General features: G+C 43.4%; 1 protein-coding gene across 1 annotated transcript in view; it reads left to right on the forward strand.

Moving 5' to 3' along the window:
• Cachd1 (cache domain containing 1) overlaps positions 1–13,713 on the forward strand; it is a 212,348-nt gene that overhangs the window by 97,928 nt on the left and 100,707 nt on the right. Inside the window, exon 3 of the mRNA XM_036177591.1 lies at positions 12,433–12,581. Coding sequence (XP_036033484.1) covers positions 12,433–12,581 — 149 coding nt within the window. The remainder of the gene's footprint in view (positions 1–12,432; positions 12,582–13,713) is intronic.

Raw genomic sequence — 13,713 nt, forward strand, 5'->3', positions numbered from 1 at the left:
TTTCTTCAGGTTTAAAGGCTCTCCGGGGCTCCTGTTACAGAGAGAAGTGGGTCGAAGCCTGGGCCGAAGCCTGGCCTGAAGCCTGCCCTTCTCCGTTTCTTTTGTTATGATGTGGTCATTAAGAGTAGAGTGGGGTGAACAGCAGGGCAAGAGCCCAGTGAGCCCTTGGGTTGATAACCTTGGCTTTCAGGAGTCACAGGTGTGCACTGCAGTGACTCTCCCGGAAAACTAAACCCAGACTGATACCCACACCAAACCATCATGACCTTTCAAGCAACCCTGTGCTGTGCTTAAAGAGAAAAGCTGTTACTCTCAGCTGTTCCCAGGGCACAGACGCCTCTGGCTCTCCAGCATGTCAGTACTTGCCTTCTGGTTTTTCAACTGTACTCCACCCAGCTCAGTGTAGGGGCCCACCTCTCACAAGATCTGGGTATGTGACCCTGGAACCCAGACAGCCTCGCACATAAATCTTCCTGGTCCACCTGCAGATCATCTGTCAGCGGCTCCCAGCTTCTCCCTTGGTTAGGCTATTCTCACACATCCGGCAGACACAGGCCTCTGGAAATGGAGACTGACCCTGTCCGTCTCTGTCTTCATCTGTCTTTTTCTGTATCGTCACTGCCTGCAGCCAGGCTCTGCTCAGTTGGGTAATTTCACGAGCCCCAAAGTAGTAATGAACAGCGATGACATGACTATTACTATGTCTTAGTCCATTTCCTGCTGCTCTAAGAGGAAACCACAGGCTAAATACCTTTTTTTAAAAAAAGACTTATTTACTTATTATGTATACAGTGGTCTGTCTGCATGTATGCCTGTAAGCCAGAAGAGGGCACCAGGTTCCATTACAGATGGCTGTGAGCCACCATGTGATTGCTGGGAATTGAACTCAGAACCTCTGGAAGAGCAGCCAGTGCTCTTAACCACTGAGCCATCTCTCCAGCTCCTGGCTAAATACATTTCTAAACAGTAGGCTCATAGTAGCTTACAGGTCTAGATCAATGGTTCTCAACCTGAGGGTCACGACCCATTTGATTGAATGACCCTTTCATTTGGGTCACTTAAGACCGTTGGAAAACACAGATATTTATATTATGATGCATAACAGTAGCAAAATTACAGTTATGAAGTAGCAGCAAGGAATTTTTTTTTTTTTTTTTTTTTTTTTTTTTTTTTTGAGAAAGGGTTTCTCTGTAGCTTTGGAGCCTGTCCTGGACTAGCTCTGTAGACCAGGCTGGCCTCGAACTCACAAGTGCTGGGATTACAGGCGTGTGCCACCACCACCCAGCTGCAAGGAAATAATTTTATGGCTGGGGATCACCACAACATAAGCAACTATATTAAAGGGTCACAGCATTGAGAACCATAGCTCTAGAAGCTGGGGTCTAGAAGCATGTCACCGTCATCTGGAGAGGTCCTTAATGTGGTTTCATTACCTGGTAGAATAAGAAATCCTGTACTGCAAGTGAGCAAAGAAAGAAAACACTGAATTCATTATTCTTATCAGGAACCCACTCTACCAACAGCACTTGGTGCATGCTAAGTGGATTCTAACTCTTCCCGTCATCACAATGGTGTGATGGCTAATCTTGGTTGTCAGCTTGACACACCTGGGAACCTCAGCTGAGGAATTGCGTCCATCATATCGGACTGTGGGCATGTCTGTAGGGCCCTTTCTTGATGGTTAATTGATACAACAAGTCCCAGCCCACTGTGGGCAATACCATCCTTGGGCAGGTAGGCTTGGGCTGTATAAGAAAGATAGCTGGATGTGAGCCTGGGGATAAGCCAGTAAGCAGCATTACTGCCTTAAGTTGCTTTTGGTTGTGGTATTTATCACAACAGGAAAGCAGAGGACAAATGGTGAATAAACTCTAACCTTAATAATTAGATGGAGTGTTCAAACAGCATAATGAGCAGCTGGATTTCACTTTTGGGTGAATGTTTATGCCTCCTGTTCATATGCTGAAGACCTGACCCCCATTGTAATGACATTAAGAGGTAGGTTCTTTGGGACAGTGAATAGATTTAGATACCATTGTGCGTATACAGAAAATGGTGAGATTAATGCCTTTGCAAAAAGAGACAGAGCCAGTTCTCATCCGTGTGAGTTTGTAAGAGGGTGTTCATTGGCAAGCTGAGAAGAGGGCCTCAAGAGAAGCTTCCAGCATCTTCATCTTGGGTTTCTCAGCCTACAGAAATAAATGTTCCATGATTGACACAGTAGATAGCCTTTTGCTGTAGCAGCCAAAGCTAAGATAACAAAGCTCTTTCTACAGTAGCCTGTGCTTCCTGGAAAACAGGCAAGCCCTGAGCTTTCCAATCAGTTTGATGTGTGGGCAGTTTTGTGATGGTAAATGCATGTAGTAAATTAAACCTGTTAAACCACTTCTAAGTGTTTGAATAAAATGCACAGGGCAGCTATGCCAGAATGTAGATTTGATAGAATTGTTTAGCTTGTTAGCTCAATGACCTCGAGCAAGTCAGTCCACTGCAACAATAGCATATAATATATGTGAAGATACAATGCTATTAGGAAGAATAAAAGACACCAGGTAAAGCCATGCTTTGCACACAGTACAACAGATAGGAAGCAATCAGTTAGTGCTAATTATTGTTGCATTACCATTTTGCTGGGGAAATGGGATCCTCAGATGATGAAAGGTCAACAGTGTGAAGTGGGATATGAGTGGAGCAACTGAGCAGTTCCAGGAAATTATGGAAGGGGGGAACCTAATAAGGCTTCAAGGAGTACAGAGTTGGGCTAGGGTGAGTGTAGACAGAAGTTCCATGATTTGGCCTTTATAATTTTTTCCTTCCTTCCTTCCTTCCTTCCTTCCTTCCTTCCTTCCTTCCTTCCTTCCTTTCTTTCCTTTCCTTCCTTTCCTTCCTTTCCTTCCTTTCCTTCCTTTTTTCTTCCTTCCTTTCCTTCCTTTTTTCTTCCTTCCTTCCTTCCTTCCTTCCTTCCTTCCTTCCTTCCTTTCTTTCTTTCTTTCTTTCTTTCTTTCTTTCTTTCTTTCTCTTTTAAAGAGAATTGAACAGGCATTAGGTCTGTTTCCTGCATGTACCCAGCCTGAGCTCAGGCAAGTCCTGAGTCTGGATTTCCTTGACTATAAGAATGACACAGAAAATACCTATGTTCTTTGTTGTGAGTTACAAAAGGAACAATTCACATAAAGTGCATTAGATATGGAAGAATGAAAGCGAGAATAAAATTATGATTAGATAAGAAACCCAGGATCTCACAAAAACCCTTAGCTTCCGAGACAGTAATAGCCTACCCTCTCTCTGTACACAGAGTTTCAGAATCCCCGACAGCTGGCAGAGGCTGAGGCCCAGTGCTAACAGGGCCATCCTGGCAGAGTTGCCCTCTTTCCTTCCCCCAGTGCAGAGAATGTTCTTTAGGTCTTTGGTTCCAGTATCTGAGACAATTCATGAAGTCCCCCATACAATAACAATCACAATAATAACAAACAGCAGCAGCAGTAGTAAAACACCTGCTGCTACCGTGTATGCAGTGTTTTTACTATGTTTGACACTGTTAAGTGCTTTATAGACCTTATCCAATGTAAATCTTGACACTAGAAAACAAGTATTTTTATTCTCAATTTAGAGGTAATTAAAACCCAAAGTGGTGGTGCATTCCTTCAATCCTGTTAGAGAGAGAGAGGCAGGGGAATTGTAACAATTTCAAGACCAGCCTGTGCTGCACAGAGAGTAATAGGCCATCAGAGCTACGCAGCAAGACCCTATTTCAAAGAGGTAAAATAGAGGGCTGCGGAGATGGCTCAGTGGTAAATTGCTTGCCTCACAAGCATGAGGACCTGAGTTCAATGCCCAGAATCCACACAAAAACTCTGGGTGTGGTGACAGGATGACCCAGGGCTTGATGGCCAACCAATCTAGCTTAATGGAGAAGCTCCAAGCCCAGGGAGAGACCCTGTCACCAGGAAGGTAGACAGTGTTCCTAAGAATGTCACCTGAGCTTATCCCTCTGACCTACACACAGACATGCCCCCACAATTATGGAGATAATTAAGTTGAGGCTTAGAAAAAAATTCCTATATTTAATCCATACTTCTTTCTCCCCAAAGTCCTTTGTGCCATTTTACTGATAAATATAAGAAAAACATGCTTTCCTCTTGTCACTTAAGCTGAGTTTCTCATGGAGAATTATCCATGAGGATGATTACAAAGTTACTATTCCAGGGTGTCTTCTCCCTTTTATACCTCTTGTTGCTGGAAAAATTTAGACCCCCACAGTATTCTCTGATCACCACCACATTTTCTGACCCAGAGACTGGGTGGATGGTAGGCATCTACCATACTTAACCGGGGCTTCGTATATTTGTTGTTTTGTTCGAACACAAGAAAAGCCTTTTAAGGGGCATGTCATTCTGATTGTATTCATGAGGAGACCAATCAAGGAACCTAACCAAATACCCTGCTAATAAGTAACAGAGCTCTATGTCCATCTGGACCATTCCAAGCCTCATGAAGAAAGCGGGTGTGAAGAGTAAACATTGTTTGTATCCTGTGAGCAGTGTACCACAGGCAGCCATGAAGAACCTTGGAATGTGGCAATGTGATGTGATCCAGAGATGCAAAAATAGACCTGCTTGGTTTATGTTTAAAATTATGTCTGTGTCACGTGTTTATAGGACTAAATCCTGAAACTTGGTAGAAAAGAAAATGGAAGGTCTCCTCTTGTGTGATAAGGCTAGCGCTGGAGGAGAGAGGTGTGAGCTATTAAATTCTTATCATGGCACAAAGGTTTTTGAATGTCAAATGTTAAACTCTCCTACATTCCATATGAATTTTGCTGTGAGTCTTCAGTCCCCTAGGGTAGGCTTCCTGCCTGTGCCTGTCAGCCTCATTGTTGGATATTTTAAATAAAGCTTTCCCTAACATCAAAACTCCTTCCAGCCCTTCCTTTTGGGAAGCAGTCATAAATAAAGTGTGTACTGGGTCTTTGCAGCTCCCTTCCTTTTACCTTTTTCAGCTGTGTGCCCACCCCCACCCCATCCTCAGAAGTGTAAAGCTAAGGTTAAAAAAAAAGGGCTTTTTAAAGGGGCTCTGGGGAAGTAGGCAAATGACAGAAGCGTCTATGTGAAAATTAAGGAGGGCAAACTCAGCGAGCAGGAAATCCATTGATGTTATGATGAAACGTTGTCACTGGAGATGATGACAAATGAGAGTCGGTTCCCATGGGGACCACACACTGCCCTACTGATCATCTGACCCATGGCTGGATGTTGGCTAGCCTAAGAACTGACCCAAAAGATGACAAGATGGTTTTAGTCCCGTTGTCTCATAAACATTCAGGAGCCCCTTAGGGGACAGGGGAGAGGAGAAAGAAGGATAAAAAGATGAAAGCTGAGATGTGGAAAGAAAAATGTTTTTAATTATGCCGAGGAGGATTATGGGTCCACCTGTAGCTTTTTGTTGAGGATGTCCTTTGTTTTCACCCGTCTGCCAGAGATCATGGCTGGGTGCAGGCCCCGTTTCTGTGTGGCCTCTTGGAAGGTTCTAGGGCAGAGCATCCCCCTTGAGTTTAGCAGATACATTCAGGCCTTAATCTCTCTGTGGGCTGTCCTGACTCTAAGAGATTCTGTGATGCTTGCCCAGCAACCTGGGTTTAGTCAGCATGCTAAGGGAGATTGCTTTTAGAAAGGGAAAAGAAAATGACTTATTAGTTGAGATTTCCATAGTGAGCCACACATCATGAGTGCATTCTTTGATGGAAGATACAGAGAGCCCTTCCCAGGCTGCAGGTAACTGGGCTATAGCACTTTATGTATCCTCTGCCTCCATTTCTCCAGCGAGAAAGTGATAACTGCTATTTTTCTTTTACACCCTAGAGTATTATAATGAAGTATTATAATAAGGTGTTTTAAAAAAAAAAAAACCTTTAGCAAAATATTGAATTTGGAAACTCATTCCCTAAGGGAAAGGAGCAGTCTGTCCCCTGTATTCTCTGTCCAGCTTATAAAACAGTGAATGTTTGAAGATGTCTGGTTATCGGAACAATTATAACTTAGTCTGATTGCAGTTATGCCACAATTAACATAGTCAGGTAATGTCAGCAAAGGATTGTGAGGTTTTGTTTTGTATTATAACCCTATCCTTTCTAATGTGGGTACTTTCATAGGAATGATGAAGAATTCTGAATGAAATCATAGTTTAAAAAAAAAAAACCCAATTCTTATCAAAGTAAGAGGCTGCCAGCTTAGATGCAAGATTGAAAAACATCAGAAGCAGGGTTGGGGATTTAGCTCAGTGGTAGAGCGTTTGCCTAGCAAGCGCAAGGTCCTGGGTTCGAGCCTCAGCTAAAAAATAAATAAATAAATAATAAATCAGAAGTGAACTTCTGCCCTCTGGGGTCCTCCCATTGTGCTGTAAGCCTGTATTTAAGACCTCCTCCCTCCTTCAATAAATGGCATTTGGCATTAAAGAAGAAGGAGAAGGAGAAAAGAAGAAGAAGAAGAAGAAGAAGAAGAAGAAGAAGAAGAAGAAGAAGAAGAAGAAGAAGTAGTAGTAGTAGTAGTACTAGTAAAGACCATGATGGGGAAGCCCACAGAGACAGCTGACTGGTGCTATTTGGAACTCACTGACTCTGGACTGACTGCTCGGGAACCTGCATGGGACCAAACTAGGCCCGCTGAATGTGGGTGACAGTTGAGTGGCTTGATCTGTTTGTGGGGTCCCTGGCAGCAGAACCAGGACTTATCCCAGGTGCATGAACTGACTTTTTGGAACCCATTCCCTGTGGCAGGACACCTTGCTCAGCCTTGATACAATGGGGAGGGGCTAGGCTCTCCTTCAACTTGGGAATGCCAGACTTGGTTGACTACCATGGAAGGCCTTACCCATTCTGAGGAGTGGATGGGGGTAGATGGGAGGGAGGTGAGGAGGCGGGAGAAGGAGAGGGAGGGGGAACTGGGGTTGGTATGTAAAATGAAAAAAAAATTAATAAATAAATATATTTTTTAAAAAAGAATGTAATATATAATTAAGAAATACAGATTAGGGGTTGGGGATTTAGCTCAGTGGTAGAGGGCTTGCCTAGCAAGCGCAAGGCCCTGTGTTCGATCCTCAGCCCCAAAAAGGAACAAAAAAAAGAAAGAGAAAAGAAATACAGATTAATAGTCACCTATAATAGTCAAACTTATAGTCATGTTAGGTATGTTTTCAAGGTCATACACAGATATATTTTGATGAATTGGTCTTCAAACACTTCAAAGACCTACAGAATATGGCATTTTAAATGTTTTAATAACATAAGATTTTTCTTGACAGTGAGACATGTCTGCTCCTGGCAGCACCAATTTATTCAGAAAAGGAAATGGGCATTGAAGAAACTCTGAATAGAGTTTGCCTTCTTTATGGCAAAAGCTAGCCATCTGGGACAAGAAACCGCCCTGGCCTCAATTGCTGACAGTATACTCTCCAAACTGGACCAGCAGGATGCAAAAAACAATCAACTGCCAAACTTTGCCAAGACAAGGAAGGACAGTCTGTGAAAATTCCCTGGTTCTCAAAAATGTCTGTTAGATATACTAGGCCTGTAGGCCAAATATGGATGCCCCAAAATTACAGAAGAACTTTGGGTGACTGTTCAGACAGCCAGATATCCCTGTTGTTAAGGTAACACTCCACCCTCTGGGGTCTTTGATGGAGTTGAAGACTAAATAGTCATAGTTAAAGTTTTCCTTAGTTATGATAAAAGGTAAATTTGGTATAAAACTTTAGAATTACAAAGATAAGATAAATAATATTTTCTCTAATTTTGCCAAATACAAATGGACTGGATATTGTAACTGTTTAAAAAAAAAAAAAAAAAAGTAACAGGCTGCATGCTGTATGCTCTCCTGCCAAGAATCTCAAGTTAAAGTGAATTTAAAAAGCAACGGGGGATGCTGGCCATGGAGCTCGGTTGGCAGACTGCTTGCCTAGCATATAGGAAGTCCTGAGTTCACTCCCCAGCACTACATAAACCAGATGTGTTGATGCATACCTGGACCATCTTCCAGCATTCAGGAGGTGGAGGTAGAAAGATCAGAAGTTCCAAGTCATCCTCATACACAGTGTTTTCCAGGCCAATCTGTATATCGTAAAACCCTCTCACCTAGGGGAAAAAAAGATAGATGTGGAGTGGGTAGGCTGTAGAGGGAACTGCCAAGAGAAGTGCTGTCTAGAAGTTAGAAGCTTGGGCTCTGAGGATTACTGAGTTCCTGCCACCCCATAACCTTGAAAAGGTGACTTGTTCTTCAGTGTCTGCCTCTAGGAAACAAAGGCTTTGGCACCTCATAGGGGTTTTTGTTTGCTTGCTTTTTAAAATAGGTTCAAGCAGTCCTTGATTCCTAACCTCAGCCTTGGGTACCTAGAATTAGGGCCATGGGCCTCCTCACCTGACTAAAGGGGTTTTTTAAATGATTAAATTGAGGTATACACGTGAAATGCTTAGTGCAGAAACTTCACAAAGCATTCAGCAAATGTTGGCTTTTTCTTTCTTTCTTTTTTTTTTTTTTTAATGAAGCAAGATGGGAGAGAGACCAGGAAACCTGCTATAGCAACAGCAAAAACATGTGATTGAGATTGTTTCACTGTCGTGGATAGCTGTATGGAGGTACCGTGTGTCCACTGCTGAGGAATGTAGCTTGGGGACTGGGATGTATCTCCTGTTGACTTAGCACGTGCCAGGCTCTAGGTTGAGGCCTACCCTCACCAGGCAGCCAAAGGCAGGCGTTCCCCCAAAGCTCTTAGCCAGAAGCTCCAACTGCCCCACTCCCAACAACGAGTTTGGCAGCTAACCCAGACTGAGGGCTTTCTAACATTCTGCTCCGTGCCTTGTCTTAAGCTCAGAAGATGTTTAACCCCCGAGGTTTGTCATAGAGTCACCATTCAGGTGACATTTGTGGCTCCCTTGGGTTTGCTTTGTCTGAGCAGGTGAACACAGGCTTTATAGGCAAGATGGTTTTGACTTAGAACAAGTGGATCTTTCTACTGCTCTGTGGCTCTGTGCTAACCACTTAACCTGGTTGACATAAAACAAGAATGTCTACACTGTAGATTCCTGTGTCTGGCATATAGCAGATGCCTTCATTTAGAATTTTCTGATGAACCTCTGACATCTCTCTGTAATAAGTTTGCAGTCTACAAGTTAAAATGTTGGTTATTCAGATACAGCGCCTGTATTTGTGCAGCTTTACGTAGCTTTCCTTCAACATGCTTGCCCTAGGATGGGATTCAACCTATCCTTAGATGTTTCATTTAACTATTGCTGGGGGGTGGGGCGGCTACCTATAACTCAGTGGCATAAACCTATGTGTTTATGCTTATGGATTATATGAGTAAAGAGTTTGGACCAGGCCCCAAAAGGATGGCTTATCTCTGTTCTGTGATGTCTGCATAGACAGCGGTGCAGACTTCAGGGGTTACAGTTCTCTAGAGGCCTCTTCTTCTTCTTTTGCAAGATTTATTTATGTGAGTATTCTGCCTAAATCCATGTGTATGTGTACCATGGGTGTGCCTAGCGCCCTCAGTTCACTGAAGTATCGGATCCCCTGGAACTGGAGATGGTTGTGAGCCACCAGGTGGATGCTGAGAATTGAACTCGGGTCCTCTGCAAGAACAGCAAGTGCAATAAAGCCGCTGAGCCATCACTCCAGCCCTTTTGGAGGCTTCTTGACTTCTGCCCAGATAGGATTACTCCAGGACATGCTCACGCCCTTGATTAGGCTGACAACTAAACACATAATATGGCCTTTCCTTGTGTCTGTGGCTTTTTCTAGAATGGTAACTGGGAGCCACCATGATGCGTGAGCAGATGGAAGCCATATGACCTTTTGTAACCAAGGCTTGAAAGGTACATAACGTCACTTTCTGTGTACTCTACTGATGATGACATCCTCAGGCCATTCAGACTCCAGCAATGGTGTAGACAGCATGGTAGATCCCAAACTTTTTGTTTTGTTTTGTTTTGTTTTTGAGACAGGGTTTCTCCGTGTAGTTTTGGTGCCTGTCCTAGAGCTTACTCTGTAGACCAGGCTGGCCTCAAACTCACAGAGATCTGCCTGGCTCTGCTTCCTGAATGCTGGGATTAAAGGCGTGCGCCAGCACTGCCTGGCTGTAGATCCCAATTTTTATACCACAGTAGGTTCCGTCTAGGGATTGCTAAAAGTTCCTGACTCATAACAAAGTGTCTGCTTCCTTTTATCCTCAGGTGAAACTCTCCCCCACCACACATTCCTCCACATAGTGTTCTTGCCAAGTGACCATGGACCAAAAAACCCTCTGAACCTTTGAATTAGCATGCAGCTGAGTTTGATCCTGGCAGCCTGGTGATTTATTATTGGTAGACAAATAGGTAGGTAGATAGATTGTACTGTTAAAGAAGTTGTTGGTTACTAAACCAAAAATATAAATAATAAGGTTGCTAATTTCTAGGAATAAATTTGGGGGCTAGGGGCTGGAGAGATGGCTCAGTGGTTAAGAGCGCCAACTGCTCTTCCAGAGGTCCTGAGTTCAATTCCCAGCAACCACGTGGTGGCTCACAACCATCTGTAATGAGATCTGGCGCCCTCTTCTGTATACATAATAAATAAATAAATCTTTTTTAAAAAAAAATTGGGGGGGGGGGCTAGATAATTTGTGGTTATGGGAATTATTCTATACAATGTCGAATGTTTAGGGGCATTCTTGACCCTCCCCTACTATCTACTTGATAGCAGTTTCTACCAAGTTATCACAACCAAAATTGTCTCTAAACATTGCTGATAGGTTTCTGTACCCCAAGACTAGGTTTCTCCACCAACACAGTAAGCTGGATCAAGAGGAATTAAAAAGTAAAAGACCAGGTTTATTTGGGCAAAGCACTCCCGGGTGGCCCTCCAGCCCCCAGAGATTGAGGTGGAGGAAAGGGGCAGGGGAAAAATCACATGGCCAGTCTAAAGGAAGGGACTTAAATACCCTGTGGATGCAGGGGTGATGACGTGTCCTCACAAGCTGGGTTTGTGCCCAATTACAATGCTTTAGGCAGGGATTGTGCATCTGGAAGCTTCAGGGGAGGAGCCGCTGCTTGGCGGTTTTTCTGGGAGGGCAGGGTTTTGGAGAGGCAAGGAATAAGGCTTTCTCAGCAAGAAGCTCCAGCCGTACAATTGCCACATGGGACAATATAATTAGTGAGTGATCTAACTGGAGGTGTGAAATTTAAATGTACAGCTTGCCTCGATGACCTTCACAGAGAAAACCCACATCTTGGTACAGTTAGAATTCTAGCTCAGGGAATAGAATTGTAGGTTGATGTGATAATTTCCAGCCACACAGCTCCCCTCTAGCAAAGAGAATCACTCAACTCAAATTATTTTCATATTCTTTTCTATGTCCAGAAAAGTTTCCAAGCTTTGTGTTTTGTATGATTTTTAGGAAACTTTACGAGCTTCGGTTCTTTAAGCATATCACTGAGAAAAATACTGTCTTGAAAACAAATGGAGATATTCTGATTGCCTCCATGTTCCTGCCTGTAAGCTACTAGAGCTGCATGACCCAAAGGGGATGATTAGTTCTCCTCCAGTGTGCTGTTAATGAATAGCTCTGCAAAACCAATTAGCCATAATTCTATCCGTCATCTCATTTGGGTAACATATTGTTGAAGGGGAAGACAAACAACTCTGTTTTCCTTGGAGATCTATAATTAAGCTGTGATATTTGATAGAAACCATGGAGGGAAAAGCAGTGTACATACCATTTTGCTTTCCTTATTCCCACGTGGAAGTAAATCATGATCAAGTGTTCTGTTCACATCAGTTAAGCGTTTGTCCGTCTTAATGGTGTAATGGGACACATCCGAGTACATTTCTAATTATACATTTTGTTTTATATGAGTGTCTACCTTGTACCTCCCTGGAGAATTGCTATTCACACGGGAGACAGTGAATGGTGTCCCCCCCCCCCCCCCAGGGCTGTACAGAAGGCACTGGGTCTCACTTCCCTTCCTTCTTGCCCTCCTGATCCCATCTATGTGACTCCAGAATCAGAAAGTCTGTCGCTTTTTCCCTCCTGTCATTATTCACTCTCTTAGCCACAGTGCACTGTGTCATGCTGGCGGTAATAATATCCAAAGTCCTCATTTCTTTTTTTTCTATCAAGACACCTGTGGATATGCATCATTCCGTTGAATTTAGACACATAAGAGGTTGGAAATACAGCTTCCTCGCTTACAGACAGAAAAGAATACCTTATGGCTGTCTAAATTTCCTACCATGATGTCTCGGTGTTTCTGCAACATTTGCCCAGCCCACCAAGTAAAGATGATTTGGGTGTAGTTTTTGTGTTCTCTAAAACTTAGTGTCTGTATCTCATGATGCAAATGTATTCGTTTATCAGGAAATATGAACTCAATGGGTGATTTATTTTGCTCACTGTCATTCACAGCTAGCCAAAAAAATCCGTGAGAAGTTCAACCGTTACCTGGACGTAGTCAATCGCAACAAGCAAGTTGTAGAAGCATCGTACACTGCTCACCTGACATCCCCGCTGACCGCCATCCAGGATTGCTGCACAATCCCACCGTCGATGATGGAGTAAGACTTGAACATTCTCTACTGCTGCTGTTCATAGACTAAGAGCTGGATTGCTTAAACCTCCAGATTCAAAGTGCCCAAGTTTGGTTATTGCGAAGTACATAGTATCTTTCCATCTATTTAATGCAAGCCTTTAAACATCTGTATATTTAAACTTGTTGGCTTCTGCCCATAAATCTCCCCTATTACTTGCTTGTCTAGAGAACTTTGGTTAATTTTCTTCTAAGCTTCTTTTTTGCCTCCCAAAGAAGTCATTATTCCTTCAGGTCTGTTTCCATAGTTACTTCATATCCCTTCCTGCATTTAATGCAGCACACCTTGCTGGTGAGCCTGCCTCGCCTCCCCTGTTGCCCAGTGCAGGAATTACACCTTTTCCATGTTCACCCCTGGCACTTGGCACTTGGTTTTATTAACTGTGCATTAATGTCTGAGCTGACCTGTATTAGGGGTGAGTAAAGGGGTTTCAGCCTTCAAGAATTATATAAGGCATTGTGGGGTTATGTGACAGATACTGAACATTAGGCAGGGCAAAATGTGACGCAGAGCCATGTTGGGATTCCCCACAGCAAAGAGCCTCATTAGGCAAGTTATAGCAGACATGTTCAAGAAGGCACATGAGGAAAGTTATTATAGTACCACTCAGAACAGAAACGTGTGAATATTACAAAAATCTCCCAGAAAGGATTTAGTTTGGAAAAGTGAATGCATGTGAGATAGTGAGCTACAGCCATGCTGTGGAAGCTGGTTTGTGAGAGTTACCATGCATACATACACACATGTGCATTCATGAAAGATTTGGGCAGGTACCCGGTGATGGTGGTGCATGCCTTTAATCCCAGCACTTGGGAGGCAGAGGAAGGCAGATCTCTGAGTTTGAGGCCAGCCTGTTGGCAGAGTGAGTTCCAGGACAGCCACGTCTACACAGAGAAACCCTGTCTGGAAAAACAAAGAAAGGATCTGGGAAGGCTTTTCTACCCAAGTGTTCTGGCACAAGAACAGTCACTCCCATTTTGAATGCGGTGATGAGGCTTCAGGTCCAAGATGCTGGGTGTCTCTTCAACAGAGCCATTGTTCTTTTCAGTTAATACAATGAACCAGAGAATATAGTTTCTCTTCCAGGGGCTTCAAGGGA

Source organism: Onychomys torridus, chromosome 2, assembly GCF_903995425.1.
Source record: "Onychomys torridus chromosome 2, mOncTor1.1, whole genome shotgun sequence".
NCBI lineage: Eukaryota > Metazoa > Chordata > Mammalia > Rodentia > Cricetidae > Onychomys > Onychomys torridus.